General features: G+C 34.1%; 1 protein-coding gene and 1 pseudogene across 6 annotated transcripts in view; one reads left to right on the top strand and one right to left on the bottom strand.

The window, feature by feature from the left end:
• DCAF6 (DDB1 and CUL4 associated factor 6) overlaps window positions 1-24,426 on the bottom strand; it is a 125,950-nt gene that overhangs the window by 13,593 nt on the left and 87,931 nt on the right. For 3 of the 6 annotated variants that reach the window (XM_045546634.1, XM_045546637.1, XM_045546639.1), the window contains 5 exons: window positions 22,111-22,226; window positions 20,596-20,682; window positions 20,045-20,372; window positions 14,523-14,564; window positions 197-335 (listed from right to left, as the gene is read on the bottom strand). In XM_045546634.1, coding sequence (XP_045402590.1) covers window positions 197-335; window positions 14,523-14,564; window positions 20,045-20,372; window positions 20,596-20,682; window positions 22,111-22,226 — 712 coding nt within the window. The remainder of the gene's footprint in view (window positions 1-196; window positions 336-14,522; window positions 14,565-20,044; window positions 20,373-20,595; window positions 20,683-22,110; window positions 22,227-24,426) is intronic. The other 3 variants (XM_045546636.1, XM_045546638.1, XM_045546640.1) reach the window with 1 other exon arrangement.
• On the top strand, window positions 3,538-3,843 carry LOC123635584 (annotated as a pseudogene).

Raw genomic sequence — 24,426 nt, 5'->3', positions numbered from 1 at the left:
TTTTGTTGTAAAAAATAATGATCTTTCACAATATATTATAAGACTGGAAGAGCCATGTTTAAATACAGAGACAACTGTGAAGGTTTAACAATGTAATATTGAAATCACACTGGCAATACAGAAGATAACCATTATGGAAAAAACATTTATATTATAAACTGTAATTTCACTAAAGAGTGCTGTAAGAATTTGGTACCATTGTCCTGGAGTTGCGATGGCCCTTGTAAACCATCTTTACTAGTGGCCTTCTAATGTTCAAAGTATCCAATTCTTCCATTTCTTTCCTTTCCTTTCTCCGCCTGAAGAACTCCTGAATGCGGGCAACAGCAGAGCGTCTATGAAGTACATAATAAAACAAAAACCAAAAATGAATAAAAAGTTTAACAAGCTACTACAGAATGATAATGAGGAACTTTAAAATATAGTAAGTTTAGGAAATTAATCTAAACACATTATCCCAATAAGGCACCCCCAACCAAAAGCATTAAAAGGCAGACACAGCGGTGAGGTATCAAACTAGTTGAGTTACTACAACAAAGTGTTTTAGTTAAGAGGTCACTTAGAAATTTGGTACTGGTTGAAGAGTAAAGGAAATAGCATGCGGCACACTGGTTTTTAAAGTGCTATTTTGTAAAAACGTAATACAGACAAAATTCATGTGCAATTTTACTACAAATAAATTCTATTCAATGTTCTTTCTCCTCTTTTCCCTACTAGGAAAAGTAAAGGCATAAAAAGAAACCAAAAAAAAAAAAAAAAACTAAGGGTAATATATAATAGCAGTGGATACACTTATGTTTTGAGATTTTATTTAAAATATTGTCTAAAGATATTCCAAGAACAGATTACTCAAGAAAAAGAGAATATTAATATATAAGCAATAAGACAAGGACCTTCAAATAGTATCATTTCTTTATGAACACTATACTAAATATTTGGAACTAATGAGGAAGATTTTATCCCCTTAAGACCTAATTTGGTGACAGAACACCAAATTAGAACAAAGGACTAACATGAAGAACAAAGAACTCTTTTTTTTATTTTTTTTTGAGACAGAGTCTCGCTCTGTCACTGGTGCTACCGTGCCATGGAGTCACCACTCTAGCTTACAGGCAACCTCAAACTCCTGGGCTCAAGCGATCCTCCTGCCTCAGCCTGCACACCTGGGGCTACAGGTGTGCACCACCACGCCCAGATAATTTTTCTGTTTTTAGTAGACACAGGGTTTCATTCTTGCCCAGGCTGGTCTTGAACCCCTGAGCTCAAGCAATCCTCCCAGCTCAGCCTCCCAGAGTGCTAGGATTACAGGTCTGAGCGACCACGCCTGACCCTAAAGGACTCTTTTTAAAACTGATTTAACTATTAAAAGAAACTTCTCCTAACATATGATATTACTTAATAATTTTGTTAGTTTGAATTTGTTATTTAAAATATATTTTGACAAATAGGCCAAAAGTCCACAATATCTTAAACGTCCACAAATCAGTAAGAAAAATGAACTTAACAGATAAATGTACAAAAAGACGCTCAGTCTCACTAATAAGATAAAAATAAACAACAAATTTATGTCTTTTTATGTTTATCAGACTGAAAAGATTTTTCTATCAGGAGTGGCAAGAGTTCAGGAAAACAGGTACTATTGGTAGAAGGTTGAAAGTGGTTCTACATATTTAAAAAGTGTACTCTTTTACTGTAAATTTTTCATTGACATACACCACATGTACAGGAAGGTGCAAAATCATAAGGTAAACAGCTCAATGAATTTTCACAAATGGAGCAGGCCCATCTAACCAGAACCAGTACTGAGAAACAGAGCATCACCGGAATTCCTGAAATCTATGTGCCCCCTTCCCGTTATTACTTTCCCCTCAAAGGAAACCACTACTCAGATTTCTAATCCCATGGGATTAATTTTGCCTATTTATGAACTTTAATTAAGTGGAATCATACAATATATATTATGTCTGGCTTCTTTAGCTCAACATTGTTTTTAACATTCGTCCATGTTGCTACACTTAGCTATAGTTCATTCATCCTCTTTGCTGTAGAGTATTACTTTTTATAAACATACTATAATTTAGTTATCCATTCCACTGTTAGTGGACATTCGGTTGTTTATACTATTTTCTTTTTCCTACTGCCTGCATAATTTCAGAATGTTTACAGTATTTATTAAAATGGGGCTACTATTAACATATGTTCATGTCTTTTGAATATATGTACATATTTATGTTGGATACATGCCTAGAAGAGGAATTGCTGGACAACAGTATGTGAATAATGTTCAGCTTTAATAGACAGATACTCCCAAAGTTAGGGTCTATTTGTAGTTTTCCAAAGTGGTTGTACAAACTTACATTCCCAACAGCAATGTAGTCAAGTTCCAGTACAATATATTTTTGAGGAGAAATTAAATAACATATACTAAAATTTAAAACATGTATGATATTTGACTCAGCAGTTTTACTTTAAAAAATGTATACTGTAGAAAAACTTACATATGACAATGTCCAATTTTTTTCACTGCAGAACTGTAATTGAGAAAGACTAGAAATAATCTAAATGTTTACATAGAAAGAATATGATAATTAAAAAAAAGGATAAGGAAGACCCATAAACAACTATATGAAAGATATCAGCATTGTATTAGCCAAACCCAAAACACAGGCTAAAGAATAATTCATAGAAAAAATATATATGCATAAAGATAGACACAAAATTGTTAATAAGAATTTTAAAAATAATCATGTAACAATTATATACTTTTTATAATAAAAAGACAAATTTCTTTTTCATAAAATGGTATGCTCTGAATTATACAGACTTATTTAAAAAGTGTTTAAAACACTTTTTCCTATGCTAAGTATGTCTAAAAAAGGAGTCTACACATAAGTTTTTAAGTTAGATATAGTTAGAGACTCTCAAACAGAAAAGAAAGCTGACATGTTTAGTTTGCTCTGATTATCTCTTTCTGATTGAGAGGTGGGAATGGGAAGGTCAAATGTTCTCAAAAGAGACATAATTAATGTGGTTGGATCTCTCTTTTTTCTGAAGTGGAAGAAAAGAGAAAAGAACATTATGAATCAGTTAAAAATATGTTATTTGCAAGAAATCAATAAAGAAAAAACTCTTTTGCTAAGAAAGTAGTTATCGGGTAGCAGAGGAAGTAACTTTGCTGGAAAGCCAAGGGACTTACGAGCTATAAATGGGAAAAAAATTATGTGACAATAATTTAGATAGTAGCTCAAATCATTTAAAATGAGATGTATGGGCAAAATTAAGGTTGTACTAGTAATGAGGTAATATAACTCAGAATTAGTGAGAACTATACCAAAGCATAAATGTTAATTTAAAAAGTTGTTTAGCTTAACTGTCCTTATAAAGAATAATATTAAAACCTGGGTCTTAAATTATGCAGTTTGTATTTGACAGTTTAGATCAAAAATTATATTTGGAGTTATATAACTTGTTATATGACTATATCTGGCTTCCAAGTGGGAACCTTTGTAACACCAGCAACAAAAGACAGAATTAAATATGGGTGATGTTGAGAAAGGTAGGAAGATTTTTATTCAGAAGTGTGGTCAGTGCCACACCTTGGAAAAGGGAGAGAAGCACAAGACTGAGACAAATCTCCATGTTCTCTCTGGGCGAAGACAGTCAGGGAGCTGGATTCCCTTACACAAATGCCAGTGAGGACAAAGGCATCACCTGGGGACAGAATACACTGATGGAGTATTTGGAGAATCCCAGCAAGTACATCCCTAGAACAAAAATGATCTTTGGTGCATTAATAAGAAGGCAGAAAGGGCAGACTTGATAACCTATCTCAAAAACTACTAATGACTAAAAAAATAATTGGCCACTGCCTTATTTGTTATGGAACAGAAATGTCTCATGACTTTTTTTAATGTGTATAATTTAACTGATCTCACACACCAGAATTCAGAATATTTTTGTTGACAGTCCTCATTTAAATAAGACTGTCTTATGGTGAAAGGAATATGATCTTTTTTTGAATTTTGATAGGTTATTAAGCATGAAATGTCCGATTTCCTTAAGTGCTAAATTTGACAGTTGGTATCTCTGACATTTCACTTTGACACTTCTTGTTTTACTTTTATTGTGAAGATACATCCTCATTCTTTCAAATGTACAGTTTGGCTTGTGATTATCTTTCAAATTCTTTTAGAGGAATTTTTGTGAAACCTTGGATAAGTAAAAAAATTCATGTCATTTTTGAATATGAGTTCCATCGTGAAACCAGTCCTGTGCAGACAGCTCGAAATATCAACCAAGTGTTTGGGAAAGATGTGGCTAAAGAAAGCACAATACATCGATGGTTTGAGAAGTTCCGTTACGGCGACTGTACCCTTGAAAACGAGCCACGTGTGTGATCAGAGACCAAGGTGGATAATGAGCTGAAAGCTATAGTGGAAGCAAGTCCATCTCAACCCAAACATGAATTAGCAGCAAGGTTTGATGTTACTGTTTCAACAATACTGGCCCATTTGAAACCAATAGGCAAAGTAAAGAAGCTGGGTAGATGGATACCACATGAATGAAACGAGCGTCAGAAGAGAAATCATCTCAAAGCTTGCCTTTCTTTGCTGTCATGACATAAAGGCGAACCATTTCTACACTGTATTTTTACTCACGTGTGATGAAAAATGGATTCTTTTTGACAATCTCAAGCATTTGGCACAATGGTTGGATAAAGATGAAGTGTCGAAACACAGTCCAAAACCGAATATGCATCAAAAAAAGCTAAGATGGTGTCAGTTTGGTGGCCCAGCGCTAGTATTATCCACTACAGCTTCATGAAACCTGGTCAATCAATGACAGGAGATGTCTACTGCAACCAACTGGATGAAATGATGAGAATGCTTGAGATTAAGCAGCTGATATTGGTCACTAGAGACAGGCCAATCCTCTTGCAAGACAACACTCAACCACACGTCACACAAACGCTGCTCAAACTACAGAAGCTGAACTTGGAAACTCTGTCATCCACCGTATTCACCAGATATTGCACCAACTGACTAGCCCTTCTTCCATGCTTTGGACCACTTCTTGTAAGGAAAAATATTAAATTCTCAACAAGCTGTGGAAAATGCCTTTCGCGATTTCATCACCACTTGCTCTCCAGGTTTCTTCACTGCTGGCCTAAACAAGCTACTGTTAAGATGGCAAAACTGTGTCGATAGTTTAGGCACATCCTTTGATTAATTGTACTGCTTCTTGTTTGAGATATAATAAACTCAAGTTTTGATTCAAAATCGGACATTTCATATTTAATGACCTAATACTTCTGGTTTAGTAAATACTAACACTGTTTCTGCCTTCTAAAGACATGACAGGACTTGATTAGTAATGTTCAACTTTTCACAAAGATGGTGAATGCCATCTCAAAACCTTATTGGAAACTGGTTTTTTATTCAGATTTATATAACTGGTTATAGGAATATATTTAAATACCATGGAAATCCCTTCACTGTCTCCAAACCAAGCAAGACTCTCCCGTGTTTTAATTTGTATTTGTTAGCCTGTTAAAGGCAAGGGTTGAAGATAAGGTAGCAATGTATGAACATCACTGTTATTTATATCAATTAATCTATAGGAAAACTGGTTTCGTTATATGTTGTTTTACTTAAAGTCACTATTTCCAAGAACCTATACAGAACAGGGGTCCCCAACCTTTTTGACACCAGGGACTGGTTTTATGGAAGACAATTTTTCCATACATACATATCTATTTTCATCTTTAGTCACTTCCAGGAGCTGTTTCATTTTTTTGAATTTGTTAATTTACCCAATTTTTCAAATTTATTATAGTATTGTCTTTTTAATTTCTACTGTGGCTTTAGTTATAGCCACCTTTTCATTCATAACATTATTTATTTTAGTCCCCTTCATTTTTTCTTTATAAATCATAGAACTCTATATTATTCTTCTCAAAGAAACAACTTTTGGCTTTGTAGATTCTCTAATATATGTTAACCTTTTCATTTTCTATTTCCATTTTTTTCTTTATCATATCCTTCTTTCCATTCTTTAAGATTATTTTGTGGTTGTTTTCTAACTTCTTAGGTTGTACATATTCAGCTTTTTTGGTCATTAACATCTAACTTGTGGTCAGAGAGCATGGCTGATGGGAGACTTATTTTCTTCGAATTTGTAGAAACTGGCTTTGTGGTCTTGTGGGTAATAAATTGGTAAATGGATAGTTCAAATAGTCCTGTAACTATTAAAGAATTGAAATAATACTTAGAAACCTTATCAAAGACAATGCCAGGCTCCGCTGGTTTTATAGGTAGGGTCTACTAATAAACTTTCAAAGAAAAGATCATTACAATCCATTTTTATCTTTTCTTTTTTTTAAAGAGACAGGGTCTTGCTCTGTCACCCAGGCTGGAGGGCTGTAGTGTGATTATAGCTCACTGCAGCCTTGAACTCCTGGGCTCAAGCAAAGTGATCCTCCTGATTCAGCCTCCACTGTAGCCAGGACTATGGGTGTGTGCCATTACGCCTGGCTATTTTTTTCTTTCTTTTTTTTTTTTTGTAAGACGGGGTCTTGTTATGTTGCCCAGGCTGGTCTCAAACTCCTGGCCTCAAGCAATCCTCCTGCCTGGGCCTCTCAAAGTATTGGGATTCCAGGTGTGAACCACTGTGCCTGGTCATTACAATCTTATACAAACTCTGCCAGGGGGAAAAAAAAAATGAAGAAATATTTTCCTACTCATTCTCTGAGGCTAATATAACTTTTTACCAAAAAACAGACCATGAAAACATAAGAAAGGAAATTCATTCAGAATATGGATGCAAAAATCCTTCACTAAATATTAGCAAATCAAATTCAAGGTATTAAAAAGTAATACGTCATTACCAAGTTAGGTTTATCCCAGGAATATAAAGATGGTTCAACATTAATAAGTGTTATCTACTACCTTAGCAGGTTAAAGGAGAAAAAAATACAGTAATTCAATAGATGGAGAAAATATATTTGATTAAAATCAATACCTATTCATGATAAAAACTGTTGGTATACTAAGACAGAAAGGAATAACCCTGACCTGATATACAGTATCTATTAATACAAAAACCCTAACACTCTAAATAAATGAATAAAGGTGTTTTCAAAATCAGGAGCAACATGTGATACCTACTATCATCATTAGCTGGTACAATAAAAAAATAATAAAAATTAAGAGGAAAGAAAACTCACATTTGCAGATTATACAATTACATTAAAAAACCTCAGAAGAATCTATAGGCCAATTAATAGAAATAATAGAGGATCAATGTCCTGTGGGGAAATTCAACATTTAATAAATGGTCAGGGGAAAAAAGGGCTACTTACATGAGGTGGTGGAGGGTACACATATACATCATAAACAAAAATAAGTTCCAAATGAATTAATGACTTAAATGTCAAAAGCAAAACAGACTTTTTTTTTTTATTCCAGGGTAGTAAGAATTTTGTAAATAAAAGTGATAAGCATAAAAGACTGATAAATTTTAACTAAATTAAAATAAGAATGGCTCATCAAAAGACAGCCTGAAGAAAGTGAAAAAAAGTCACAAACTGTAAAAAATATTTTAACCCTTATACATGATAGTGAATCAGTATCAAAAATGTAGTAAGAATTTCCTATAAATCAATAAAGCAAAGAAAAACAACTCAATTAAAACCACCCAGTAGAAAACTAGATATAGCTAAAAAACATGAAATGCAGAATCTCATTTGTAAATAGAGAAATGAATATCAAGACCATGAGATATTGTACATCCAATTAGCAAAATCAAGAAATGTGATCCCTCACAGCTTGGGTTCTCTAAATATATATATATACACACATATATACACACACACACATATATATATATATACATATATATACACATATATATATGTATATATATGACAAAAGCAAGTATTAGAGATGTGGACAAATGTGATTTTTTAAAAATAATGCTAGTTATTATACTAATTTAATTTACACTCTCACTTTGGAAAATAATTTGAAATTATTTTGTGAAATTAAACATTCTATTCCTACGTATATCCCCAAGAAAAATTTAGTATCAGGAGAAGTATTTCAGAATGCTCAAAGCAGCACTATCAATAATAGCAAAAACTAGAAACAACCTAAATGTCCATTAACAGCAAAATGGATAAATCATAGTATATTCACACACGGATTATTAGATAACAGTGAAAATGATTGAGCAACAGCTATATATAACAACATGGATGAATCTTAGTAAGATGATGTTTGAGGGGAAAAAAAAGCAAGTCCCAGTCTCATATACATTATGATGTCAATTTTTTTAATAAAGTTCAAAAGTGGGTAAAGCAACATAAATAATATGTTGTTTTGGCATTTATGTTTATATGGTAACATTTTATTTTTTATTTTTATTTATTTTTTTACTTTTTGAGACAAGGTCTTGTTCTGTCTCCCAGAGTAGAGTGCGGGGGGCATCATCATAGCTCACTGTGACCTCAAACTCCTGGGCTCAAGTGAGCCTCCTGCCTCAACCTCCCAAGTAGCTGGGACTACAGGTGCACACCAGCATGCCCGGTTAATTTTTTCTATTTTCTTTTTTTTTTTGTAGAGACGGGGGTCTTGCTTTTGCTCAGGCTGGTTTGAAACTACTGGCTACAAGGGATCCTCTGGCCTCAGCCTTCCGGAGTGCTAGGATTACAGGCCTGAGCCACCATGCCTGGCATGTTTTGTTTTTTAAAGCCAGGCATGATAAACATAATATTCAGAAGAGTGGTTACCACTGGTGCAGGGGGTAGGCGGACAGAATAAGGAAGAGAATAGTTGATTTAAGTTATAGCTAGTTTTCTAGTTCTTGGGTTGGGTGGTAGGTTCATGGATATTTATGATATCACTAAATAAAGAAAGAAGAGGAGGTAAGCATGAACTAATAATGATAGTGTATCACAAACCAAGAATTAAAATACAATTCTTCCCCTCCTCAAATTAATTTAGGAGTCCTTAATACTCTCATAGCCCATGCAAAGCTCTCTTACTGTACTATATGTTTCTGTTCATCCCACTGAAACGAGAGCTAATGGAGGACAGGGCTGTCATTATCACCAGCACTCACCAGAGTATAGACACATAATAGGTTTATTGAGTAAATAAAATAATAGATGCAAAATTGATTCATCCAAGAATTTCGAAGCAACAACAAAACAGCGCAAGGTTATCAGTTATTCTATTTGAAGGAAACATTTAATAGATGGAGAAAAAATTAAATCTGAAGGACATACAATTGACCTATGAAAATAAAACCTAGACTCTTGACTTTACGTTTTATTTTTAACATTGCATATTCCAGAAAATTCTGTTTCTAAATGATCATCAAAATTTTCATAAGGTAACTCCAAGGTTAAATTAGGAAGCTAATTATATGAATCAGTAATAGTCTATAAACCCCATTTAAAAAATGCTAAATTGTCACTGTAAAGAACTAGTCTAAATTATTAAGCAGAAATCCATTAAACACCATGAAAAATATAAAATATGAATTACTTTGCTTACTGTTTTCAACTTGGTAAGCCTTTTTATAAAACACCATTAGGTTGAGTGGCACAAATTAACTGATATTATAGGTATTATTAAAATAGCTTGCAGGAAAACAAAGAATTTTTAGGGTAGAAAAAAATAGCACAAAGATCATGAGAGGATGGATTTATTTAACCTGGAATGAAATGACTTAAGGGGTAATTCAGTTAGCCAAACAAGGTTAATATACTAAGGATACTGTACTAAGGATAGAATATGAGGACAAGACTAAAATTTCAATGGATGAGTTTTGAATTAATATGTAGAAAGAAATTCTTTACTGTGCAGGCGTGAAACACTAGGAAAATCAGAGAGCCTCCTAGTGTAGGTTTCTAGTGAACTGGATTTGCACAGTCTAGAATATAGTTAGAATGATCTGGAAGGAGAACATTTCCCAAACTTTGGGATTTTCATAGGTATTCCACAAATTAAGTTTATGATCAAACAAGTGTGGAATATGAGGGACTAAACAAAGCCAAACAGGTTTCTTTACTGTAAGTCTTCTCAGAGGTTTTATTATGCTAATGTGAAACTCAAAACGAGGTCTGCACAATGTAGTATTTCCCAAATTTTGTGACCCCATTTTAGAGTATCAGAACACTTTGGACAGTAGTAACCTCCACTTTCCTAATTTCATAATTAAATTCTTCCATCCAAAAATAAATTGAGTTTGCATTTATTATATTGCATAATATTGCATTATATTATTTTGCATAATCAAGTTACAAAACTTGAACTTTATTTTTTCAATTCAAAGCCTGAAGAATTAGGTTCTTATAAACATAGGGAAGCTATTCTCACCACCACCCCCTTCAACAGGAGAGTTTCTATGACAATTATTACATTTCTATGTCTTTCCTTTCGTAACAGCTATGAAACTTTGGTACAAGAGCCAAAGTTGCTATGGCTAAGAAGCAATCCCCAGGCATATTTAAGAGAAAGATATTAAAAGCAAAGAATAAATTAAATCCATTTATTTATGCCTTATTGGAAATTCTCATTTTAATTCTGAATACCACTGTTCTTCAGTACACTAAGTTTAAAACTCATAGGTTTTAAAATTTATATTATGTATACATTTTTCTTATATTGGCTTAGTGGTTTTTAGAAAAGAAAACCTCATTAATTTGAACCTTCTAATTTAGAACTTGTGATTATTCAGATAAAGTTAAGCTAAAATTTACATTTAAATTATAAATTTAAAGTGTTTACCATCCAACTGAATCTATGAATAAGAGTTTAGAAAAATGTTAATTGTTTTCTGAAAAATAACACTTTTAAGTGCTTTAAAGTACTTGTTTTACAGTAAAAAGCCATGTGCTATGGTTTGAATTTCTCCTCCAAAACTCATGTTGAAACTTAAGAGGCCTTTAAGAGGTGACTGGAACATAAGGGCTCTGCTCTCATGGAATTAATCCATTCATGAATCAATGGGTTACAATGGGAGTTGGAATGGTGGCTTTGTAAGAAGAGGAAGAGAGACCTGGGCAAACACAGCATGCTCAGCTCCCTCACCATGACTCCTGTGTCATCCTGGGACTCTGCAGGTTCCCTACCAGCAAGAAGGCTCTTACCAATTATGGCCCCTTGACCTTGGACTTCTCAGCCTCCATTAACTATTAAATTTCTTTTCTTTATAAATTACTCGGTTTCAGGTATTCTGTTATAAGCAACAGAAAATGGACTAAGACATCACGTTAGTGTTATTATCTAGCGTTACGACAAGCAAGGTCTGTATGTCAGAATTTCTGTCATTTCAACACAGGAATCTGAAATAAGTGAGGTAGATGGGTTGCTGGAGAGTATCTTGCTGCTTCTGCTCTTAGGGGCATGCGGAGGGAGACAACTGGCTTCTTTGCCTTACAATGTGTCAGTAAACAAGGTAAGGAACAGGGGCCTGACGTGGCTATCTTTAAAAGGTCTGCTTAAAAGGCAGGCCCTTGGCTGGCACCTGGGAACTTGACTTTTGGAATGTTCCCTACGTTGTTTTGCCTGCCTGAGACACTGACCCTGCTGTACCAATCTGCCTAGATTATCTGTAAAAATAATGTGATTTATGGTGAACATCTCCTTTCCTTCTGGGTCTAGAATTTAGGTAACTGTGGTTGGTGCAGAGGAGAGGATGCCTACATAACCAGCCCCCAGTAAACACCGTGGACTTTAAGTCGTAAGCAGGCTTCTAGGGACAGAAACACTACAAAAGGTGTTTTTTTTTGTTTTTTTGAGACAGAGTCTTGCTCTGTTGCCTGGGCTAGAGTGCCATGGCATCAGCCTAGCCCACAGCAACCTCAAATTCCTGGCTCAAGCGATCCTCCTGCCTTAGCCTCCTGAGTAGCTGGGACTACAGGCATGTGCCACCATGCCTAGCTAATTTGTTTTCTATTTTTAGTTGCCCGGCTAATTTCTTTCTGTTTTTAGTAGAGACGGGGTCTCACTCTTGCTCAGTTTGGTCTCTAACTCCTGACCTCAAGCAATCCTCCTGCCTCTGCCTCCCAGAGGGCTAGGATTACAGGCATGAACCACCACGCTCGGCCAGAAACGCTACACAAGTGTTAACTGCATTTTATCACTAAAGGAAGGAGTACATTCTGCAAAGGAGAATGTTGGAAGGCTGTGCCTGGATGTTTCCATTCTGTCTGATGTGTCTTTTCTCCTTGCCATAACAAACCATAGACTTTGAATCCTGTGAGTCCTTGTAGCAAGTCATCAAATGTGTGGGGAGACTGTGGGACTCTTGAAACAATAATGCATAGGCCTCTTATTCAACTTATGGGAAGCAGAGGAAGAAAGCAAAAAGCCAGATCATCTAGAGATATGAATAAAAATTTAGTTAGCTAGAGTTTTTGACAAAAAGATGTCTTTGCCAGCTTTTATTTCTGTATCATGTATACACTGGCCTCTAAGGTGCTTACATTCTTATATAGGAAAACATACACATGTAAAATAAAGTGTTATAGGTAACACAGTAGATGTATATAAGGGCCCATAGTTGGAATTATGAAATATATGGGCCAGAAAAAGTTTCAAAAAAAGGTAGCTTAAGATAAATATTGAAAGATGAGGTGGCCCAAATGATGATGATGGGAGGTCATTTCAGTTACAGGGTTCAGAGCAGGAGAAGATATGCAGGTTTAAAGCAGGATAATCTATTCAGAGAGCTCCAACAGTCCTCTGCATGTATTCAGTGACACTCCAAGCATGGCTGACGCAGAGAGCAGGAGCAATTCTCGGCAGCAGCCCTAATAGGAAGTGCCCTATATACCAGACAAAGAAGCTGGGATTTTCTAGATCATGGGCCATGGGAAGCGCCTGAAAGTGGGACTAGAGGGATCTGGAGGAGTGTTTCAGTACACCAGGTGAGAAGTGCTGAGGTAATAGCAGTAGAATGCAGAGTAGGGAATGACAGAAATAGATAATAAGGTACCTACCATTCAGAATCTTAGTGGATTATAGTAAGACACATTCACGAAACACTGTAAGACAGTCCCTAATGAAGACTAGTTATATGGGCAGTAGAGATAATATGTGATAATTATATTTTTATAATTTTGTTTATCTTAAGCAGAACTTGACATTCCTTGAGCATCCTCAATTGCTGAAAGGGGAAGCAGAACAAATATGTGTTCAATGTCAGGAAAATACTGCTTTATTATCAGAAATTTCCCCAGATAATTTCTATATAAGAAATAACCGAGGTAGAGAAAAATGAGTCTAATCTCATTTACTCTAAGGGAAGGTAAGTGTCACATTTTCTGTTTTACCACTGTTTATCTCCACTTCATAATAATCTCCACTTCAATGCTTTAGTTTTTCTAAAACTCATTTAAAATGTGGTACTTTTTAGTCGCAACTTTCATTGAAAAAGCAGAAACCAGCTTTGAGTACTTGGGATAAAAAGCATAAATCAGAAAATCAAAAAGGCCTGAAACAAATTCCATTGTTCTGTCATTTAACTAGAAAGTGGTAACTATAATAGCAATAGACTAATTTGCAAAAAGGTACTTTAGATATACCTTAGTGTTAAAACAGCCTAAAAACACCAGCATAAGAGTAAAACAGGTCTGAGGCTTTTCTATGGGAATCCTCCTGAGAACGGGCCTTACCCAGGAATTTCTATACATTTATAATATTTTTTGTGCGTGTGTATTTCATTATTTCTGTATTCCCCATGGGGGAACTCTGCCAATTTTACATTTCTGATTGTTGCTTATGTTATGTTTTATGTTTCACTTTGTTTTATTAATAGAAACTGATAGTAAATAACATACATATGCCACTAGAATTAAGTACAAGATTGGTTTTGTCAGTAAACCAGGTAGGTGACTGATGGGACTGAGGTTCACTTTAAAGATCTACTAAAAATGTACTCCATTGTCAGACTTCAAATTAGAGGAGTGTTTGAGGGATACATATCATCTTGATATGACACTCTTAAGTTATTAAACTATTTATAAGAAAACGGCCTTTTTAAAAAAAATCAGAACCTTAAACCTATGCACAGAATTTGACTCAAGTCCATTTTTAGTTATTGATCTCAAGGAAAAGGAGTACAGTTGAATAAAAAAAAGTTGCTAATTGTTATCCCAATCAAGTTTTTAAAAAAACATAAATTGCATTCTTCAACAAAATATTCAAAGCAAAGAACTGACATTTAAAGTACATTATTTCATATTATAGTTACTTTGTCATACGACACATTTGAAGTGAACATCAGTTATATCTGCACACAGGAAATTTCTTTTCATTCTATCCCCATGCAGTGCATGCAGCTAAATATAGTTGTGGAAAGCAACCTGCTTTACAATGCTCAGCACTTAGAGTTCAGCAAGTTCCAAGAAAGTATTAACTGTTAATAGGAAAGGTGGTTAGCTGTGGCAAAAGACGACCTGGCAAATCCACCATAAAGAAAAAATGAAATAATGAAGGAAGATACTGAATTACCTCATTATTCTATCACCTATTGTTGTTCCTCTGATATTAAATCTAGTGAAGGGAACACAATAACTGAAATCACTGATAAAGACTTCAAAGAACCAAATATTTAAAGCATTCAGGTCATCACTTTCATCATCAATCATCTCAATCTAAAAGAACTTTTGTTTCTCTTGGTGAGTTCGGGTATTACATGAAGAATATGTCATTCAACTATATATGAAGAAATTAAGAAAACAGAAACACTCATTGAAGATAGAATAGAAGGAAGACATTGCACTTAATCCCTTTTGTCTTTTAAATCAATTAGAACCTGGCCAGGCATAGTGGCTGTAATCCTAGCACACTGGGAGGCTGAGGCAGGAGGACCACTTGAGCTCAGGAGTTACGACCAGCCTGAGCAAGAGCCAGACCCCATCCCTACGAAAAATAGAAAAATCAGCTGAATGTGGTGGCATGCACCTGTAGTCCCAGCTACTCAGGAGGCTGAGGCAGGAGGATGGCCTGAGCCCAGGAGTTTGAGGTTGCTGTGAGGTACAATGACATCACGGTACTCTATCCAACGCAACAGAGTGAGACTTTGTCATTCATTCATTCATTCATTCATAACTAACTAACTAAATAAATAAATATACAAATAAATAAGAACCTAATCCTGTCACAGTATGGGGAACTGCACTGACTCATGAATACCATCCACTGGAACACCTATTTTATGTTCCTCAGGGCTGAGCTGCTCTTTGGAAAATAAATAATTAAGTCCTAAGCTGACTCATTTGGCCTAACCACAAGACTATATAACAAGCAAGCAAAGAATAACAAGGACTTTAACTTCCTAGGAGCCCGGTTCTTTCTCTTTGATTATTTTTCTCTGCAATTTTCTTTAATAAAGAGTAAACTGGAATCATGAGAAATCTAGAAAGAGTGGTTATAATGATGACTAAATAAATGCTGGCAAATTTACAGTACAAAGAATTTGGCTTTAAAAGTGAAGGCCATGTTCCACAAAGTCCAGAGTAGGTAGATGGAACCAAATTTCAATGCAAATAATACTTTTAAAAACTGATTAACAGGCAATATAGGATTAACATCCTCAATCTTTAGGGAAAAAATTGTTAGAGCACCTTAGCTGAAGCCGTAACTAAAAACTGTTCAAGACTATGTGAGCACTTCTTCAGGAAGCTTTCTTAGAGGCTTGTCTTTTTTCAGAGGGCAATTTAGTTTTCCTTTTGGATTTAGTAAGAGGAAGAGCTACCAGCCAGGCCACCATACCATTTACTCTACAACAGATTTGGTACTGTGAAAACAATTTATATGAAGATCATCTAAACAGAAAATCTAACCACTCTCCTTTCATTCCAAGGGCACATATTTATGTTTCTAAATCCATTATGTAAAATCCCTGAGGCATACACACATTAATTTTATTTATTGTTTTTTATACCATAATTAGCATATTTTTCTTTTTTTAAATTTATTTTCCATTTGATGTTCTATGTTCTTGCCCTAGACAAAGTTAAAGGGAACCTAAATATGTGATGATTTATAGATTCCATTGTTTTAAACTTTGGATTTCTGCCAGTGAAGAATTTTACCATAGATTATATTAATAGCTTGGACTATTTCTCTAAGACTGATTTATTACAGAGCAGGGATAAGCAAACTATGGCTCATGGCTAAATCTTGGCCAGCTGACTATTTCTGTAATGAACCTCAGGCTAAGAACAGTTTTTACATTTTTAAATGGTTATGTTTTTAATGGTTATATAAGCACTACATAATGGCCTCCACTTTGCCTCTTGGCCAGCAAAGCTTAAAATAGTTAATATCTGGCTCTGTAAAAAAAGTCTGCTGACCTCAGCTACAGAGAGTCCCAGTTATATTTATATAGACTTGCTACAGTTAATGAGTGGGGCATTCCATTTAAAAATATCTATGTTAGTTGTTAAGGCCTTTATTTTCTAAGACCTTTCCTTTTCATGCTTGATCTCAGCCCAAAAGCAAAAACTTGGGCAGTATTTATTTAATCAAATTACAAGAATGCAAATATTTTTTAAAAAATCATTACTCTGTATTGCAAAGAACTGCTTTGATATTTTTAGTAATGTGTATCAAAAATGACTTACCTATAAGCTTTTTAAGTTTCATTTTAAAAGTTAAATTTGGGGCAAAAAAATAATGAGATCCACTATATAGTTCTTCATATAAATTAAAGTACAGATTTAATTAAGTACATATTTTTATCATACTTAATTTTAGGACTAAAGAAATACAAACTGGGCTTTGCAAATAGCAGCACGGAGGGAACGTTAAGACATGTATCTTCTTAGTTGGACATTTCAGCCATGTGTGGAATATATCCTTGGACTCTAAGAACCAAATGGTATGATTTTTACAGTCGAGCTCCCAAACGCTTGGCCTCTTTGGAAACAGAAATTCTCCAAAATCACAAGCTAGTAAATGATTCTTCTCTTTTCTTTTCTTTTTTTTTTTTTAAAGAGAGTCTTCTCTGTCACCCAAGCTAGAACTCCTGGGCTCCAGTGATCTTCCCACCTCAGCCTCCCAAAGCACTGGGATTACAGGCGTGAGCCACCGTGCCCAGCCCATTTTCATGTTCTTAGGAAGCAAAATTTCTTAAACTTTCCTCTTTTGAATAAAAGTCAACACACCTATCCCTCCAAATTGAGAAGACAAACTGGAAATAGTCTTAGTGACAAAGAGCCCTTAGAAAAGGGTGGAAGTATTAAAAGTACACCTTATACAGGTAGCTCAAAATTAAATCAGGATAGTGCAAAAGAAGTTAGGAACTATAAAAATTATTTAGACAAAAGTCAGAGGAAGATTTTTTACCATTTACAAATTTTTGGTAAAGAGCTAGGAAATGACACAAATCTCAAAGGAAAACTGACAAAATTGTGAAACAGTCACTCTAATCACTTTAGAGTCACCTCAGAGAGTATGTACGTGTGTGAATACAAGTATATATAAATAACTGTATTTGATTTCACATATTAAATCTGTTTTTCATGTTCTTATAAATGGCTTATGTATTTGTTCTTTCTTCTCCAATAAATTACTGAGTTTCTCAAAGGGTAGGATTTTATTATTCTTATGTTACCATTCAGTAAGTTTACTATTATGTCCTATAAAACAAAATAATATATAGGATAAACCAAGGCTAAATACTCAAACTGAGTATACAGAATATTAAATAATATTTAATTTAAAAAAAGCAAGGAAGTGAATGTGGACCCAGAGAGGTTCTGAATCCAGATCTAACCATGAGAGTATGAATTCAAGAATAAATGCATGAAGTAGGGTCAGTTCTAGGCTGTTGTCCTGATTATCTTTCTTCTAAAAGATTCTGCTAATCTAATTCAGCACCTGGGTTTCCTGGGTCAATGAAGCTATCAGGTGACCGACCACTTAGCAGGAGATCCAAACCCTAGGGGAATCCCTAAAACATACAATCATCTAAGTATTATGAAAATGATAAGTAAATGATAAAGCTCTAAAGAAAGATATTATAGTTTCTGGATTCTCTAGGACTCACTGTCTCCCCAAATCCTTTCTCACTGTTACACTAATATGTTTAAAAAAATTTCCTTAGGTCTAGAATATACAAAAAGCTCTTGCTTAGCACCTCAGTTTCCTTTGCTTGGCATAAAGTTGTTATAATTAGCCTACATAGAAGCTGCTAAATAATTAAGATTTTCTGAAAATGTAAGCTAATATCCATTAAAAATACATAATTTCTTATTTAAACAAATGAACCTGGAAAGTGATACAGTACATTTTACTAGAAATTGGATATTTAAATTTTATTTTCAGCTATGACCTCAGTATCATGCTCTGCTACTTAAATACAGTAAAAAAAAAAAAAAAAAGACATACATTCACCTATATAAATAGAAGGCCATGAATGTACAAACTTAATTAATTATAGAATCTAGCTTTTCACGCTGGGTTTTTGAAACTCTCAGTTTGATTTTCAAATTGTGCTATGCTTGCTAACCTTATCTCCATACATTAAGTGGTAATGACATTCTAAGGACTGCCTCTGGGAATGGAAAGAAATGTAACTACATTTGACTTGTCTAAAATATGTATTAAAAATGCTGAGGATTAATGTGTGGCAGGCAAAGAAGATGTTTGGTTAATCTCTAAGTATAAATATGGGGAAAGATTACTTGCTTTATATTTAAAAACAGTGCCATGGCAAAGTAAACATTTCCCAAATATGACTAAAGGAAGATGTATATCTTCTTAAAGTTAATAAAAGGCAATTTCACTGAACTGCAAGCCATCCTGTTCAGGATTTTTGCTTGTCCTCTCTGTCTATCCCTCGAACTATTCTAACTGTAATTCTTTTTTAAAATCTAAGTAGCCACGTAGAATATCTTGGTTGTTTAATACAGCCATCATTTATTTAGTGCTATCAATGTGAGCCAGGTCACATCATGATTGATTTGATCGATTGATTTTAACAAAATTATTACAATAATTCTAGATAATCACAATCCCATTTTACAGATAAGGAAACTGAACCTTTAAGTCAACCAAGTAATTTGAATAAGAAAACACTGCTGGTAAGTGGTGAAATCAGTATTCAAAGTCATCATTATGCTCTTGACTATTAAACAACATTGCCATTCTTCAATGGTAAATTAATCTTTTCCTTTTATTTTTCAGTTCACAGAAATTTCAGAATATTTTATGAGCAACAGTTTTTGAGCACAGAAATATGCAAAACAGTTCAAATAGAACCTCACTTCTATGTGAACTATGATTTTTAAAGAGAAAACTAGATTCTCTGGAAGAGGAGAAAACTTACAAATGAGATATGATGGCGCTAATTATAGAAATAGTTTTAAGTATGGAATGCAGTATACTTTAAAGGATTTATTCTATCTCCTAAAAAAGAAAATGTATCCTTGTGATCACATAAAATGAAAAATGGAAAAACTATATAAACATGTTGGCAATTCAATTCTTTATTATAGCTATAATACATTTTTAATTTGGTATCTAATTTTTCATTTTCTAAATTGAGTCACTAAATTTAGTAGAAATCAAAGAAAAACATATTATTCTCAAAAAGAGAACTACTATCACGCTACCTTAATCCAGGGTCAATAGAAAAGTGGAAAAATAAAAATTAAAACAAAACAAAAACTGATAAAGGCCAGGATATCTACAGGACAAATCTGACAGCTAAATATAACCTTGACTCCATAATAACCTGCTGGTCACTCACAACATTCCCTTGTCTTCATCTGTAAGCTGGAAAGCAAGCCTCACTGACAGAGACACAGAGCAACGAAGATTTTTTTTTTCCCCTCTTAATGCACAGTTTGCTCAAAGAATGTATTATGTGAAATCACTTACAGTGTAAAAATTCTATGGGTTTATACGACTAAAGCACCCTTAGAGGAAGCAATTGCCAAAAACGGAGAGACTCCCTTATGTGACTTCAAACAAATCCTTGAGAAATGTTTTTCACAGTTCATGTTAATTAAAAATTTACCAACCTATCACCAGGTCCTGCTCGATACCTTGCCCCTGGGATCAGAACTGGGTCGTCATCACTGTCATCTGTGTCCTGCAGAGCAGAGTCCCTGGCTGATGTTTCCTCCTGAGCTGAAAGCCCAGTGGCTTCTGTTCGGGACTGAGGCTGAGGACTGGTGGTGTTTTCATTGGTAGTACTCTCAGTGCTAGTCTGATCTGAAGTTTCTGGTTCCTTGCCTTTTTCAGATAAAGTGGATTCTTCTGGAATCCCACAAGGGTTATCGAGATTGAGGTCATTTTTTTCTCCAAAACTGGAATCCAATGGCTCGGTTGTGAGCTCCTCTGATTGTGCTGTCAGGAAATAAAGTAGTTAACAAGGTCATGTGGGCAACATTAACTATTTAGCCTAATTTAGGAGCTGACATTTTCTAATATGATGTCTAATTCCCCTCTAAGGGGAGGAAAATTCCACAACACATCTATTTGAAAATGGCCTCTAACTCTGGAGAGACTAACGTAGATTAAGGCTTTTTATTTTCCCATTTGAAACAATTATCTAAAGGGAGCAACTCACCTGTGTCTATATGGTTCTGAACCGGGCTTTCTGCAGATGTACCTTCCTGATATTTTGTCACATCCTCTGATGATTCTTCAGGAGCTTCTGGAAATAAACCAAATTACAGTTGTCCCTCAGTATCCATCATGGGTCAGTGGTTCCAAGACCCCTGTGGATACCGAAATCTGTGGATGCTCAAGTCCCTTACATAGAATGGTGTAGTATTTGCATATAATCTACGCATGTCCTCCCCTATACTTTAAATCATCTCTATGTTATTTATAATACCTAATACAATGTAAATAGTTGTTATACTGTATTGGTTTTAAAATTTATGTTATTTTTAATTGTTGCATTGTTGTTTTTAATTTTTTTGATATTTCTAGTCTAAGGTTCGTTAAATCAGCAAATGCAGAAGACCGAATGTATTATTAAATACAAATTTTTTAGAAAAATAAACACCAACTTACTACTCCAGCTTTCCTATGGATAAATGGTTCTTAACTCTTTCTGGATCATAGAAATCTTTGACATTCAGATACAATCTCTCCCTAGCACAATGCAAAAATATGCATTTGCATACAAAATTGTATAAACATTATCATGGATGGATGGGCTCACTGCCTCTTCACCAAGTCCAGATATTGAACTTCATGAACTGTATGTGAAGAATCCCTACTTTAGATACCCCTCACAGCTCAGATTACTTCATCTTGCTTTCTTCTAACCTTCACATGCATTCGGTAAAATCTAAACTATCATGAACAAATGGTAAAGTTGACCATAGCATAAATTCTATTTTGGCCACTGGAAATACTTAATTCTGGGATTTAACTGTATGACTCATGAAGGATCAGTCTTTTGGCTCCTAATTGGACATTTGCTTACCAGAGAGTTGTCTTATACGTATTTAATTCTAAACTATGTTATATGGAGGTAAAAACTATACATTTAATAAGAATTCATTAAATAGAATTCATTTGTTTCTTCATTTACCAGGCATTACTGAACATCTATGTTCTAGTCTCTGTGCTAGACACGAAATTTCAAATAATGGTCATGTAAAAATATTCTATTAATACTAGGAAACGGTTCTGAACAATTCTCTCAATGGCACTTCATGTATGAAATAGATACACTCATAATCCTTTTAGATTTTATGCCTTCTTCCCACCGATATGAACTACCTACACTTTTTGAAAGAATCAAGACAGATACTGTGGATTTCACTGTTTGGTATAAAATGGCAAAGACAATTCAAACTAACATTTACATCTCACCCATGTGCAGACAATGACACCCATCCATTGTGTCCACAGAACAGATAATGCTTCACTGTGTCTTCCCACCTTAACAGCTTAAGGTCCCTATCTTTTGTATCTGCTGTTTATCAGCATAATGCCTGGACTACAGAAGCAAAAGTAACTTATGAAAAATAAGAAACAAAACTGCAGCATCAAAGGGAAAAGAAAAATAGATGAACATCCAATAACACTGGGGTTTTATAATGACTAACGCCAAATAACATCTTACTTGTTTCACTGTCTCCTTCTGGTGGTTGCACTGAGCTCTGTGGGACCAAGGATTCCTCCTGACCCTCAGATTTGCAATGGCTCCCATTTCCTCTAGAACTTGAGGCTATACTGCTCCTGTCATCAAAACAAGATAAGTGATTCCACCAAAAAGTTAATAAATATGAACTTTTAGGATAATTTTTATACTTTACAACTAGAGAAGCAGATCAAAAAATTCAGAATACAAATAAAATATAGAATTTATTATTTTAATGGTATTTGGAAATACCATTTTAAACAAATCAAGATGACTATTTTAACACACTTTATTCTAAAAAGATTTAAAAATACAAAAGGGCTGCTTTTTCACAGTTTGGATGCTTCTCTTATCTAGTATATATTTCTACGTGTCTCTCTATTGAATTTTAAGTGAATTACAGTAATCATCTCCCTTCTTATCCTCACTACAGATGGTTCACCATATCCAAATCCTTAATGGTTTTACAGATTTTGATCATATGTGCTTTTTGACTTTGTTGTTCCAGGCTATTTTTAAATTAATACTTGAACGAAAGCCTGGCCATTTCTTTGGTTTTTTGAACTGCTCCCTATGGATCACTTCCAGTTCTGGTTTGTGGTTTAAATATGGCAGGAGAGTGACAATAATGGTTTTGCAGAAGTATAATGTTTTCTGTATTAGTTTTAATACCCACCTGATGATGATCATTGTTTAGTTAGCATTCTGGCTATAGCAGAATACTAGGCCAATTTAAATAAATAATTTTCAATGAGTATTCTATGATAAATCATGGCATATTTTTAAGAAGGGGATTGAGTGGGAAAGAGGAAAATGTATAACAATCTGACTGAGGTTAAAATTAAATTCATAGAAATGCAACAATTGCTTAAATTTAAAATAAATGTGAACAAGAAATTTAAGGGTTATAGTAACTTCAAAAATATTAATTACAGACAAATAGCAGTGGCTCAATAAATAATGCAAATAATCATGGCCTTTTTGCCAAGATTTTATAAAAATTCTTTTAAGCTAACTGCAGAACTGACTTTTTAAAAAGAACATACATGTATAATATATTATTTTAAATAAGAACATATATCTACATGGGTATATATGCAGAGAAAAACATCAGTAGGGCTATGTACCAGTGTTAAATGTCATCTCAGTAGGATTATTCCAGGTAAATTTTTTATACCGAATTTTTTTCTTTTGCAATGAACATGTATTTCTTTTTAACCTGAAAAAAAAGTAGCTATTTTGGTAAAGGAAAGCCAATGTGATATATAAATCTTTTTTTCCCCATTGAGAAAGCTAGGATACAGGCATGAATAAAATGTTCAGTGTATAAGTTATGATAATTAAAATATTACGGTACTGAGTAGGAATAGAGAAATATTAGTTGAAAAGACAAAGTAACCAAGTAAATATATTTAGCATATGTTAATATGGTATTTCAAATCACAGAGAAATAAAAAGATTATTCAATAAATGGTACTGGGACAAAAGAACAGCCATATGGAAAAACTAAAGCTATAGCTCTACATCATACTTTATGGAAAAACAAATTCTAGAAGGAATATATAGTTTTTGACATAAAAAATATAAAAGGGAAAATAAGAGGAACCTTTCCCCTAATTCTGAGAAGAACAAGGCTTTTCTAAACATGAGATCACAGGCAGAAACCATAAAGCAAAACCACCATAAGTAAACTGAAAAACAAACACCAAACTGGGAAAAATATTTATGACAAATGAAAGACAAATGGTATTATCCTCACTTAGTTCTATAATAAATAAATAGTTCTAATAAATCAATAATAAAAAGATAAACACCACAGTAGAAAACTGGGTAAACTATTCGAAAGACAATTTACAAAATATGTCAATTGTAGCTAACAATTATTTAGGGCCTACCATGTACCAGTTAATGTGCTAAGTGCTATGTACTTTCTCTGCATGATCTCATTAAATCCTGATGATAAACCTTTAAATTAGGTTCTATTAAATATACCCATTTTCAAGTGAGAAAGTTGAGATTTAGAGAGATTCAACAGTTTGTCAAGTTCAGAATCCGAGTTCTTACTGTGTTATACTGCCTTATCGGTCATCAAAGAAACTAAAATAAAAGCAAGACACCATACTGGCATAGATGAAAAAGACTGCCTACTTTTTTGGACTATTTTGTTTTTTTCTTTTTTACAATGAATGTCAAATACTTTCATAATCAGAAAAAAATGCTAATTTTTTGACAAAGAAATAAGAAACTGATGAATGAAAGATTATAATTTATAGTTAGTTTTTAGAAAAGGAAAAGTAG

Source organism: Lemur catta, chromosome 3, assembly GCF_020740605.2.
Source record: "Lemur catta isolate mLemCat1 chromosome 3, mLemCat1.pri, whole genome shotgun sequence".
Taxonomy (NCBI): domain Eukaryota; kingdom Metazoa; phylum Chordata; class Mammalia; order Primates; family Lemuridae; genus Lemur; species Lemur catta.
Note: the sequence above shows the minus strand (reverse complement) of the source record. Positions and strands in the feature narration are given on the sequence as shown.